The sequence below is a fragment of the Macaca thibetana genome, chromosome 3 (genome assembly GCF_024542745.1).
Source record: "Macaca thibetana thibetana isolate TM-01 chromosome 3, ASM2454274v1, whole genome shotgun sequence".
NCBI classification, from domain to species: Eukaryota; Metazoa; Chordata; class Mammalia; order Primates; family Cercopithecidae; genus Macaca; species Macaca thibetana.
Window position 1 is genome coordinate 109,537,088 of NC_065580.1, and position 13,881 is coordinate 109,550,968.

Genomic DNA, 13,881 nt, shown 5'->3' on the forward strand with positions numbered 1-13,881 from the left:
CTGCTGATGAAAAACCGCTGTTTTCTGTGTTGAAGGCCTCTGAGGTCTTGTACCACAGAAGTGACTGCACCCAGAGGCCATCATTTTCAATTGAAATAATGGTTTATTCTGTTGTAACTCATGTTTAAATCATATTCTGCATGACAGATTAGTAGCCTCTTTGCTGCTGAAGGGTTGTGCAGAGTTCAGAACTCTGGAAGGCATCTGGGGTCTTGGAGGAGAAGAGGGGAATGAGATCACCGTCGTTCTCACGATAACTTTGGTCTGAGCCAAACGTGTAGACTCGTGTCACCACAATACAGCGATCTCTGGTCCATCCCCATCTCCTTTACAGGCTTCAGTTTCCAGTATCCATGTGGGACCACTTGGCTAACAGTCTCAGTGAGTAAGAACAGTTTAAAATCTCATAAGAAGGTGTCAGATGGGGAAGTCCTGTAGGTCTGTAAGGCTGCAAAGAGAGCCTTGCCGATATTAGAACACAAATTTCAGAACGTTTTAGAAGTGGGCTGGAGGATGGGATCTTGCAGAAAGAACTGCAGCGTTCTCTGGCCTCGCCATTTCCACACCACAGTGCTGTAATGCAGGTGTCAGGTACGAAAACATGGACTACCTCCCTTCACTTCGCCCACATCTCCTCACCCTCAAAACGCTCCCCTCCCCCTCTCTCTCTCCACTTAAGCTAGTCCCACAATTTCAAAGAGTATTTAACAGCTTTGGCCATTTTTCAAGCATATTTAAAACCAGCTCTTGGTAATTCTTGCCTGTTTTACTATGGGTAGATAAACTGAAAACAATTTAAAAGTAGGCCAATCACACTGCCTTGAAGAATCTAGATGTTGTTCCCTTGTTGTCAGGCTCCCCAGTGATTTGGCGGCCAGCCAAGAGAGAAAAATCTGCGGTGGTGTTAGTGAAAGCGAAACACTGTTGCAAAGGTAGATCTACAGCTGAAGAAAGGTAGGTGACACCTTTTAAATGCTTCCTTTTTTGAAGAATTCATACCTTGTCTCTCTATTATCAGCATAGATGATTAATTAGAAAACCAAATTTTATCTTAATTTCCCACCAAATGACATGTTTAGGAGGTCATTCATAATGACCTGTAATAGACATGTTAATGATTTGTGGGTTTGATTTCTGGTTGGGGAAAAATGCCATGTTTAAATTTCTCTGTAAATATAAGCATTCTTAAGAATTTGCACTAATTTGGGCCAGGCACAGTGACTTACGCCTGTAATCCCAGCACTTTGGGAGGCTGAGGCAGGCAGATTACCCGAGGTTAGGAGCTCAAGACCAGCCTGGCCAACATGGCAAAACCCTGTCTCTACTAAAAATACAAACATTAACCGGGCGTAGTGGTGCGTGCCTATAATACCAGCTACTCAGGAGGCTGAGGCAGGAGAATCGCTTGAACCCAGGAGGTGGAAGTTACAGTGAGCCGAGATCAAGCCACTGCACCCTGGCCTGGGCAACAGAGCGAGACTCCATCTCAAGAAAAAAAGAAAAAGAATTTGCACTGATTTAGAAAAGCGACTTTCTTGAAGCAGTTTTAGGTGTAGGGACAATTTTCAAAATTTGAAGATCCTTTCTGAGGTTTCTTGAAGGAAAACTAGTAACCCCAAATGGTATGGAAACGGAGTCAGTGGAATCGGCAGCGAGCTGTGGGGAGGGTCCCTTTCACGGGCAGGTGACGGCTGCAGTCTCACAGAGCCCAGCAGCCAGCAGAACGCCATGGCTGGGATTTATTGCCTTGTGGTCACCATCCTGAATTTCTTCAGAATTTGTCTGTGAATTTGTGTTTTATGAGTAAAGTTCAATGGGACATCTGAGTGTGTAGGAGGATGGAGGGGGCTTAGAGTTTCCTCACCTGCCCAGGACAGGACGGGCTTCGGCTGCCCACTCTCTGTCCCTGGGGGCCCTGGAAGCCTGAGTGTGGCTGTCACGTGCTCCACTCTGCCCTTCTCAGGGGGCTTGGGCTCATATGCTCAGCATGCCACTCATCAAGGGTCTTCCTGCTCAACCCCAATCCAAGTCTCCAACACATCCCAGCCAGAAGGTTGCAATCTCTTGGGTTCGCCCATCTGCAGTAAGGTGGGGTGGTGCCCTGGGGAAGGAGAGATTGATTTCCCAGCCCCAGGCCAGGACCTGCGTTTTTATTTTGCACTGATCCCCACAAATTATTTAACCCTGTTGGCACAGGGTTGAGCAAGGACGAAGAAAGGAGGAGGCTGCTTAGATGGTCATGAAAGCCCAGAACATGTGTGACTGCACCATTTGTGGATTACAGAGCCCAGCTGTCAGTTGCAAGGAGACTCCGTCCAGGAATGGAGCGCAGTGTTGAGGGTGCCTCCTAGCAATGACCTTGTCAGAGGAAGTGTGCATTTCCTAGGAGAACTGTTTTGAAATGAGCAAGACTTCTTAAACTTGAAAAGGCACATTTTAAAAATTAGACAAACTATTTTTGGATGCTCTAAAATCTGTGTCTGAATTCTTTCCACTAATTTTGACGCATACCGCCATCATTTTAAGAATGTGAACTCATTGTGCTACACCCCAACACCACCATACATGCATACATATGGAGATACATAAATGTGTATATACATACGAAGGCCTGGAGCTGAGCTGTGGGTGATACAAAATGAGAGACTTTTCCCTGAAAGAACTTACACTCTTGTAGAGAGAGCAGTACTCAAGGGATAATCTCTACCCCCAAAGTTCTCTAACTGCCTAAGGTGTGTCATGGAATTTTGCTAAAATACATTTGATGACTATCTCCTTTATTCATGTCTCTCTGAGAAAAAGTATTTACAGAAATTGAGACCTTTATTGACCTGTATATCACAGGAGTTTAGCTCTGCTTCTACTAGGTAGATGTGAAAACAAATGATAAAAAAAAATTGTTGGAAGAAGATTGAGGGATATTTAGTAAATTTTGAGGAGGAAAAGGTCATTAAAGTCTTCTATAACACAGACTAAATCTACATATAAAAAAATGAAGCAATTATTGAGGAATTTTGGCAGATACTACAAAAACATCTTCAGTCCAAATAAGAGATTTGTAGGATTTCTTTTTGGACTTTATCTAAATGTCCCAGATCTCCCTTTGGCTTTTCATGTATAGATGCAGCCTTAAAATAAAGATTTAGAACCACTTAGGACCTAGACCCTTCACCCAAAGAAAGGTGGACTTCCCTCTGCTGGAGCCAGATAAGTCACTCACTAAAAGAATAAAGAAATGCATTTTTCGTATTAATGTAATCAGACAGTCTTGGTTCTCCAGGCCTCAATAGGTGAATTTACAAGTACCTGACAATGTAATTTGCAAAAACGTACAAACCCTTATGTGGATTAATGAATGTTTGATTTCCGAGCATGGCTTGTAGAATCAGCCTTGGAGTCTCAGATTCTACTGAGGGCCCGTACAGTGTTCTGTATGTAAATACCTGTGTGGTCAGTATCATAAAGAAATTCTAACTGGCCATAAAAAGAGGCAAACAGTGGCAGTAGCTCAGCAGAGATTTTTATAGACACCTCCACCCCCTCCTTGGCATTTAGTAATCTTGAAAAAGTTGAAAGAAAGAGAAGTTTAATTTAGAGGGGACTTTTGCTCTGCTTAGCTGGGGTTCACACGCCCAGCATGAAATAATAATGCATCCAACTGTCCATCTTAGAATAAGTAACCTCTGTGTCACCTCCTCCACTGGTGGAAACTGCAAACAGTGGGTGAGAAAGGTATGACTACCAGAAAAAGCTGAGGGATCTCTGTGACCTTCAGGTGATTATGTTTATGCTAATGCAGAGAGCACAGAAACCCAAACTCTCTATCCGAAGAACCCCATTCATACAAAATGCATTGGTCATTAACCAGGGAATCTTAAGCACTGTACTTCAGAGGGATCGCTGATGCATGGGAGGAAGTGGAGCTGCTTTGCCTGGGATGAGCAATTTATATTTGCAATTCTGTTCCTTTCTCAATCTGCCTTGGCCATCATATCCTCTTTGCAAAGGGTAAGGCTCCAGAAAGGAGTATATACTCTCGGGATTAAAAATAGTGTATTCGTTTCTTAAAATGACTTACTTGGAAGAGTCAACTCCAAAAAGAGGGAACAATTCAAAACTGTGCAAGAGTGAACATCTGTTTTACTTTCAGTGTCACTAAGAGATGCTGAGCCAGGTTTCCCTGGGTGAATGAAAATCTGTTGTACCAAATTAAAAAAAAAAAATGCAAAACAAAAATGAACTTGCTATGAGGAGTGTGACGACAGTCATTGGTGATCGTTGTTCAGGGACTCAGCTTAAGCTGTGTGGAGAGAGTGGAGTGTGGGAGGCTCGGTCCTCAGGAGGGCACTGAAGAAAGGAATGTCGTGCTCAGGCGGTCACCCCTTTCAGCTCTGTGGGTCACAGTCCCTCCAGAGCAGAGGGATCTGCAGGCAACCCTATGGGTTTCGGATGTGAGATCAACCCTGGGACCAATGGTATTGAGTGAACAAATGCCCTCTGACAACCAGGTCTTATGACAATGAATAAGTTGTATCCAAGTGTACCATCCAATCTCCTAATCAGTATTTTGATGTCTTCACCATTTATAACCTATCCTTTCCATAATAGATTCAAATCAGGGATTCTTGTATTTGCAGATAATTAACTCCTGTTATATGGCTATTTTAAATTTTATATTATGATCCCTTTAAAATCAGTTATCATACTTTTAAAATTATTTGTGAACAAATCATAATTACAAAACAGATGTATCTGAGATGATTCCACCCCTTGCTAAGCTAGAAATCAATCAGGATTATGATAAAAGAATGGTGTGGATAAAGAAGCTTGGAAGGCCAAAGGGATTACACTAGCTGCAGACCCATCGGCCATTCAGAAAACAGATTGCATATGGCAGTCTCAGCACAAAGGAGATTCAGCCTTCCCTAGGTAACATACATGCCACTGCTGGCTCCCTGTGGTCTTCAGTCACAGGTAGAGTTTCATAAAACATTCACGTGAGCTACCCTTTAGATGCTCTGTCAGTGGCCTCGTGAGGGATATCAACCTCTGTGTTCAGGAAGCTCCACAAATGATTTACAGGCCTGGGTGAGAACCACTGGTATAAGCCATGGTCTGTGTGAAAATTTGGAAACTGTGCCACTATGTTTGTGCCATATTTCGTGATTATGCTACCATGGACTAAAGGAAGCACTATATATGTAAACATCTTGCTTTGTAAGCTCTTCAGAACCCAATCATTTAGTTCAGCTCCAAACATTCATCCAGTGGTACCAAGGACAGAGTTAGGGTCAGTGCACAGTGGCCACCTTTAGCCAGTGTGCAAGAGAATGTGAACTGCACAGAAAGGGACAGAGGGGCAGGAATATGAATTGAGTTGGCTTGGGGCAGGTTGCTGTTATAGACACATTAAATAATATTAAATATTATTAGATTAAATACAGCTTAGGCTGGACATTGTGGCTCATGCCTAAAATCCCAGCACTTTGGGAGGCCAATGCAGGAGGACCACTTGAGGCCGAGAGTTCAAGACCAGTATGGGCAATGGAGTGAGATTATTTCTGTACCAAAAAAAAAAAAAAAGAAATTAGTTGGGTGTCGTGGCTTCTTCTGTAGTCTCAGCTACTCAGAAGGCTGAAGTAGGAGGATTTCTTGAGCCCAGGAGATCAAGGCTGCAGTGAGCAATGATCACACCACTGCACTCTAGCCGGGGCAACAGAGTGAGATACTGTCTCTCAAAAAGAGAAATTAAATGTTTTTTATTAAATAACAATAATCAAGAGAAATAGCACTTATGTGGCAAGCATGCACTGTTTCAAGAAAGTTACATACATATTAGCTCATTTAATCTTCACAACAGCAGTGCTGTGAGAGGGGTACTATTATTATCCCTGACTTTTACAAGGTGATGCATGAAGTTGGAAAACAAGCCAGAGTTCACATTCTCAGTTAAGTGGTAGTGCTAAATTTAAACCCAGGCAGAGTTTAATTTTTTTTTAAGAGTTCTTGGTTTTAACCCTTACACCAAACGGCTTTTAATACCTAAATTGGAATTGAGGTAGAATTTGCCAATACGCTAAAAATTTAAAGATATCTCAAAGGTTTATGTTAAACAACAGTGAGTAGTCAAGTGGATGCCAGTACCTATCTTAAAGGAATTATATCACTGCTGAACTAAAAGCCAGACCTCTATTTCTACTGAAAAAGAAATGTGAATGAAATGACAGCATAAACTGATGAACCAGCAGCACAGCCTATGTCCCGTAGAGCTCGTAGTTGCTGCCTCAAAAGCATAGACTGCTAACTTCAGAACAGACTTCAGAGAGCTTTCCTGGAATTCCTTGGTCTCAGAGATGTAACATGTTTCCTAGGCTCCTGGTCAGGAGAAACCCACCCAACCCATTCAAGTTTGTGTTTTCGTATCTGTGCTCATGAAAATATCCAACGTCAAATTCTCTGCAAACGTTCAGCTAAGTGTTGCTTCAAATCTCTCTGAAACCCTTAGCCAACATCATTTATTCATTCTGACTTCCTGATTCCCCCTCTGGCTCTGAGAAGGCCCTTGATTCCAGAGCCGCCTTCTAGCCAGACGGATTAGTTTATGGTCCTACAAGGTTATGTGTGATACATGTGTTTGGGGAAAATGGAGATGCACATTAAGAAGAAACATTACTTTTGGATCCAGGCAGGAGAGCATACATAATCTCCTCTAGAGCCTGTGAAAGACTTCATTTTACACATGAAATTGTGTGGAATTGCCCTGGACTGCACTGAACGTGGTTTTTGAGAATTAACCAGCCTCAGAACAAGCTGCTGGGCACCAGCTAGGCCTCAAAGCAACAAAGAATAAATGTAAGCAAATGTAATCTGTGTAAAGTTGAGGGGAACAAACGCACAATCTTGTTGACACAGTGCCTGTGTGAGACCGATCCTAAACATTACGATGGCGCGCATTAGAAACAGAGTCAAAAAGTGGGCTTAGTATGCATGAAAGAAACATGAGACAGAAGGGCTTGGCATGGTATAGAAATTTTTTAGAATGAAGGTATTCATTTTTTAATTGCTTAAAAGGGCTTTTCTATTTTTCTGCGCATTGTAAAAACTCTCTTTTCATAGTCTGGTATAAAAACCCATGCCTGGCAAGTATGGGAAAACAACCAAATTTTTTTAAAATTGTGCACTTTTAGCCATTTGAGTATTTACCTAATCTGAATATTTGACCAAAAACATCACTTTGAAACCTCATAAGCTCTTTGAAGTACGTAAATTTCTGCCGAGAATTTTAGGGCAAAATGGGACTTGGGTATATAAGAAAGAACAGAGATTTGAAAGGTTTGCGCTGCACAAGCCATCTCCCAGCTTAAAATGCCGTGCTTTTAAGCATAATAAGTAAATCACATATAAAAAATTTAGAAGAAAGGTCTTCTGTACATTCTGAGGAAATGATTGGCATCTTATGATGGGTCATCTTATCCTTGTTATTAAATGACAGCAATCATTAAAATGCCAAACATATTTTGACAGAATTCACTTTATAAAATGTCAGCAAGTCTGTGTTTTTATTAGTTTGTTCCAAATCAATTTAGAAATTTCAATAGAATGCTTGTAAGTATTCCCCAAGCAATGTCCATTCCTGACTTTCTGCACAAAAATATTACAAATTAATCAGATTTTCAGATTTCCGCATAATGGCTTTGCACATTTATTGCTTAATCCTATTATAAAATGCTGTTATGATTGACACATCATGGTGGAGATAGAAGTCAATTGAATAATATGTAGCAGTCAATTTTATTTGTAGCTTAATGTGCTGAAGTATTTTTCCCTGTTTCCATTATTTATAAGTCTGTCCCTTTGGAGAATATATAGGAGAATTTGTTTTAAATGAGCCAATAATACCTTCTTTAAAATTTATAAGTGTGACAGAGTCATATCTTTTTTTCTGGGTTGTCCATGGCATGCCGGTAAACAGGGTTTGAATTGTCTTCCGCTTGTTATTCATAGGACAAACATCAGGAAAGAGGATCTTGTTAAGGTTTGCTTGGAATTGGATTTCAACCACCCATTAGAAAACTCCAAGGAAACAAAGCTACCAAGTAGAAATTCTCAAAAATTGCCACTGGTTTTATTTGTTTGTTTGTGTATTTATTGTTTCTACCACTATCTTACCTGCTACAGTTTGTCCTGAAACAAAGCACAGAAGCACACACAGAGAAATGACCATGTTAAAAGAGTTTGAAGGATTTGCTCTTGGGTGGAATTTCATTTTTTCTGCCTTGCTGTCCAGTAGGATTCCAGTAAAGGAAGCAAGCTGTGTTCTGTGCTTAGCATGGTGGAGCTCCCTGGAGCTATTGTGGGACTCCTAGTGTTTCAGTTAGCACCTGGGACACTTGCTTAGAGAGAGCCATATTCTTTTTAGGACATTGTGTAAGGTGATATGGAAAAAGGCTTTGTTTTCAGGAAAGCGATGTCATAAGATTCAGTGTCCAAAGAGTATGGAAGAAGGGCTTAGGAGTATGGAGGAGATGGGGAAAGCCATATTAGGGGAAAATATTGATGGACTTGGTCATATCTGAGATCACACTTCGTTTAATTTTAGGATACTAGATTAGCTGTGGCTCGCTTGTATTTAAAGGGTGTAGTTTCCCCCACATATGGCACACTGGCGTACTCTATGCAAACTGACTGTGCTACATTCCCTGCTGTCCTTTTCTTCTGCCTCTTGATGAACTTGGCCATCCTGAATGTCTCTCATCATTATTTATGCAGTTGATAAGTGATTTGAGCACTGGAGATATTGATAAACCACTCTGTCATATCATCTATGCCTTAACGTTATATGACATCACAGGAAAATGGGGTCGTGTGCAGTTCCCAGGCTGGATCATATATTAAGGGAGCATTTCTTTTTTGAATTCCAGGGGCCAGAGGAAACCCGGCACTATCAGACCCAGGCACTCCTGACCAACACCAGGCCAGTCAGACCCACCCACCATTTCCAGTTGGGCCACAGGTCAGTATCTCTCAACTGCTTTCCATTAGGCTGCATTTAGGATGGTTTAACCATATAAATAACCAAATAAATAATAATGAGTTAAGTCCAATTAACTCCAACAGAGCAAAGATGGTAATAAATTTTCGTATGAAAAGCTGTATGACTACATTATTTATTAAATACCATCAAGAAAATATGTGTTTGCAAAGCTATTCTCTCTTCTTAAAGGAAAGGTTGGCTTTAATCATGTGGAAACACTTTTTTTTTTTTTAACTTAAAACCCACTACAGTTGTGCTGTTGGTTACCATGCAGTTTTCTGGAAAGTAAAACTTTAATGACTGGAGTGTGAAGAAAATTAAGTTATTTCAGCCTTACTATAGCCATTTTTGAAATACAAGATGTGATTTAATATAAAAGAGTTAATGCAATTTTAATGCAAGTTCAGCTTATTGGGTTTGACAATATTGTACATCACACATAGCTCTTGCATTAATAAAGAAATACAATCATTATTTTTTAAAGTCCAATATTTGTTTTTTGGCAGCCTGATGTGGGCTATATGGAGATGTAGAACACAATTATAAAAGGCTGGGCTTTTTTTTTTTGCCTTTTTACCTCTATCATTTAGTGTGAAGCTTTCAGAGTTCATCCTGCTTTTATGGAAAGAGAAGCCGAGACTTGGGTCTTTGTCTCCCTTTTGTTGTCATTGTTGCTCCTGGAAGTTAATGACTTTCAGCACACTGAGGGCTCACGCAAGTTTAGAGTGAGGGTTGGTCTTGACATTCTTATTCCACTAGCCACCGACACTCCCTGTGGCCTCAGATCCCATAGTCCATCTTGGAGCACAGATCGCTCCGTGCCTGTGGACAGAAAGCCTGGGCAAATGTATGCTGGCTTATGGAAGCCTAGAGAGTTTTCCTGGGACTCTCAGGAGCAGGATTTTTGGTGTCATACTCTTTATAATTTTATGCTTGTAACATCATGTGTGTGTTCGTGTAATTATGTGTGTCTGCGTGTATGCATGCCTGCACACCTGCCTGTGAACATACTGGGGGTAACACACTCTAATGCCTTCAGGTTGGGTAGGCAGCCCTACAGGCCCAGGTCAGTGAGGAGTGGTGGCCCTGTGACAAACTGGAGAGTGCATGCCCTGCCTTGAGCCCACAAATCCTATTTTTAAAATGCTGCAGGCCAAACCCCCCAAATCTATGACCCATATATAGTCTGAAAACTACTCATTTGCCTTCCCTCTTACCATAATATCACTATTGGCAGTGATGTAACACCGGGAATCTGAGGGCCAGCATGTAATTTTGTATTCATTCCCGAAGTATATTTATTTTGCTCATTAGAATAACTGTAATTTTTTAAAAAGGGAAGCATGGTTACTTGGTGTGAATTTAGCGAAGTGCACAAATACATTAGGAACAAGGCCTGTGGGGTCTAAAGCGGCAGTTCTAAACTCAGCTGTGCAGAATCCTAGGGCTCTGCAGAGTCTTCCCCCAAAGGGTCCTGAAAGGAACACTGCAGGAATGGCCAAAGTGTGGACTTAGCCCTCTCCACACCACCCCTCATTCTTCAGATAAAGCAGTCCCACTTCTCTAAATCTGTTCTTTGTATTGGAGGGGATACAAGAAAGGGGTAAAACACAGGCTCTGGAGCAGCCTTCCTGGGCTTGAACTTGAACCCCTTCTCAACTAGACATGGGACTTGCGCAAGTTACTAGCCTCTCTGTATCTCATTGGTAGAATAACTACAGCATTCGAATAGTGTCTGGCTATTATACATTGGGCTTGGTAGTATGCTGTATTTAATTACCTATCCTTCACATAAGAGTTTTGCATTGGTTCTTGTAGAAGAACAACAGATATGGGATTATTATGTTCCACACGGCTCCCACAAGGCTGCAGTGAAAGTCCTGAATCAAGGACTCTAAAATCAAATGACTCTTGGGGTCATCTGGCTTGACCAGGGCAGGAATCCCTCCCATGTCATCCTGGTGAAGAACCCACGTGCTGCCCTCAAAACATGCCCAGCAGTTGCCTTTCCCTACCAGAGAAGGGCTGTTCCATCCACAGTGCACGTAAACATGTGTTTGTATAGTATCATTTTAATTGGGCAAAGGATGTTAGAGTAATAACAAAAGAATTATTTTCAAAGATTTTAAGTTTTATCCACATCAAATACTTTTATGTCTTATATTCTGTTTTAGATCTTGTCATTGTACATACATAACTCTACCATTTTAACAATAATCATTCAAGTTTACTTAATAGTTATCCAGCTTATTTTCTATTGTATTCTCATATTACAAACATTTTCTACTTTTCTAAAGAGGTGTCATAATGATCCATTTTAATGACTATGCAATATTTTATCTAGTTTAGTACTGTAATAAACTATTTTCAATATTTACGTATTTTGAAACATAATGCAGGTTTTTATGCAGTTATCTTTTTTCCTTTTGAATAATATCTTCAAGCTATATCCTAGGAATATATTCTGAGTTAAAGGGGGATAAATATTTTTGCAGCTCTTGATAATCTATTTCTAAATTGCTTTCCAAAAGGATTATGCTAGTGTGCACATCCCCCAGCCATAGATCTGCATAGTGGTGTCAATACAGACTTTCCAGCATTGAATAAATTTTCTACATTATTTTTGTTGATTTAAAAGTCAAAAGTAGTATTTCGTTGCTCTTTTTGAATCAAAAAATCCCACTGATCCCAATAAGTTCTTTCTGGAACAACAGAGAATAAATTAGCTGAGAGCTTCAAATACATGCGGACAGGATCAAATGGAAATTCACTGGAAGAACAGCATGTAAACGTATGTTATTACTTGTAAAGGTATTTGAGTTCCTCAGAAGAAGTCCAAACCAAATGAAATTTTCCAAAGATATCAATGAAATGCAACTTTGAAATTTTTTTCTACCAATCATTTTTTTAAATGGGATACAGCATGTTTTTTGGTACTTCTTTGGGAACTTTCTGACCCTGCTTAAACGGAAGGATGATGTTTTTAAAACCCATGCCTCGGTTCCACAGGTAAGTGAGCTAGCTTTATCTGTTTCCTTGCAGCCACTTCTGACGGCACAGCAGTTAGCTTCTGCTGTGGCCGGCGTGATGCCGGGAGGCCCCCCAGCCCTCAACCAGCCAATCCTCATCCCCTTCAACATGGCGGGACAGCTAGGAGGCCAGCAAGGACTGGTTCTTACACTGCCAACAGCGAATCTCACCAACATCCAAGGGCTGGTGGCAGCAGCTGCAGCTGGAGGCATTATGACTCTGCCGTTGCAAAATCTACAAGGTAATCCATAGTGTCCATGCGCCACGTAAGGCTCTACCAATTGGCCAGTATTCTCTGAAGCAGACAAAAAAATGTGCCTAGAATGGTGAATGTGGTTCAGAGTTGCTTCTACCCTAAACAATATGGAAGGCTTCCGTAGGAAGCAAAATTTTCAGTTGTCTGTGAATCCTGAGCTTGCACAAGCCACTGGTTTTATCAATCCTCATTTCCTAACATTGGTATCAAAACTTTTCAGGTCTCCTGGAAGCATTTATGAGTCAATCATTGCATGACGTATCAAAAACTTTAAAGTAAAATTCCTGTGTTGTTATTTGAAGACCTGAGTTATCATCTCACCAATTCTTCAATTTAGCCATGGGTAAAGAAAAGTTAGAGTTTGCTTGTTTGTGTTTGAAGTGATTGGAACATCTCAAATACAAGATATTATTTGGAATAATTTATTAATGATTATTTTGCTCTACAAAGTATGTTTTAGTTATAGCTATTAAACAAAAATTGTGTTACTTGAGCTCATATTTTGCAATGAGAAAAATAGACTTGTATGTTGAACCTTTATATTACAGGGGCATATAACAAGTCAGACTCTAATTTTACTTAGGAAGGGTAGTTGTCTTGATATTATAAAGGTTTCGACTTTTCTTTAAAAGATTTGGTAGCATTGACTGATAGGTTGATTTACAAAAGATTCTGTCAGAGGAAGAATTATTTTGGTGGAAAATGACGTGAATGTAAGTAGGATGCCTGCTAAAGAGAAAATGAATTTATTTTGGACTAGTCAAAGATGTTTGATTTCTTCATATATATAAACATTAACAATTAAATTTTTTGCAGAATGAGGGCTTGTCTGGGTAGGTTATCAGAATGGTAATTTAAAATACTTTTTTAGTTGGTCAAATGTCAGGGCTTCTTATAATTTATTGAAGAATCAGTCCATAAGACTAAGAAACAGACCAAGTAAGAACTGGTTAACTCTTGACCCAAACTTCTTTCCATGCTCTGTGTTCTGCTACCCCACCCATTGTTGCCACTTCTTGACTTCCATTTTAATGTTTAAAACAAAGTCTCTCTTGTACCATTAAATTGTGCCAAGAAACCTGCCATTCATAAATCATGCATGCCCAGGATACGCTAATGCACAAACTTTGCTTGTTTCAAATTTGAGAGTGCCTGGGAAGCCAGATCTCAAGATTAAGCAAATAAAGCAGGAATATACAAGGTGAAAGCCGTAGCAACAAAGTGTAGGGAGAGGCTTTTTAATGTAGGTGGATGATGAAATCTTAATGAAGCAATGGGCATTATCAAAATGCAGCCTTCCATTTGGAACATTTGCACTTATGGGAATATTGAATATTATAAATAAATATAAGCTTGAAGAGCTCCTAGGCCACGAATTAATCCTGCTTGGTTAAGATGGATGCCAAAAATCAGAGTTTAAAAAAAAAAGTAAACTTGTTATTTCTTGATCATGGTTTGGTATTCTTAAGATACTAGTACCTGTTTTTTTAAGGGTTCAAAATTAATGATTGGTCCAACATGGACTTCTTCCACCAAGATTTTCCCTTTTGTTTTTGTTTGT

The 13,881-nt window shown here is 40.2% G+C and overlaps 2 protein-coding genes across 2 annotated transcripts in view; both read left to right on the plus strand.

Moving 5' to 3' along the window:
• YAE1 (YAE1 maturation factor of ABCE1) overlaps positions 1-13,881 on the plus strand; it is a 967,894-nt gene that overhangs the window by 578,647 nt on the left and 375,366 nt on the right. The gene's annotated exons all lie outside the window — the stretch shown is intronic.
• LOC126950881 (POU domain, class 6, transcription factor 2-like) overlaps positions 1-13,881 on the plus strand; it is a 260,698-nt gene that overhangs the window by 114,042 nt on the left and 132,775 nt on the right. Inside the window, exons 2-3 of the mRNA XM_050784831.1 lie at positions 8,922-9,013; positions 12,077-12,305. Of these exons, the coding sequence (XP_050640788.1) occupies positions 8,922-9,013; positions 12,077-12,305 (321 nt within the window). The remainder of the gene's footprint in view (positions 1-8,921; positions 9,014-12,076; positions 12,306-13,881) is intronic.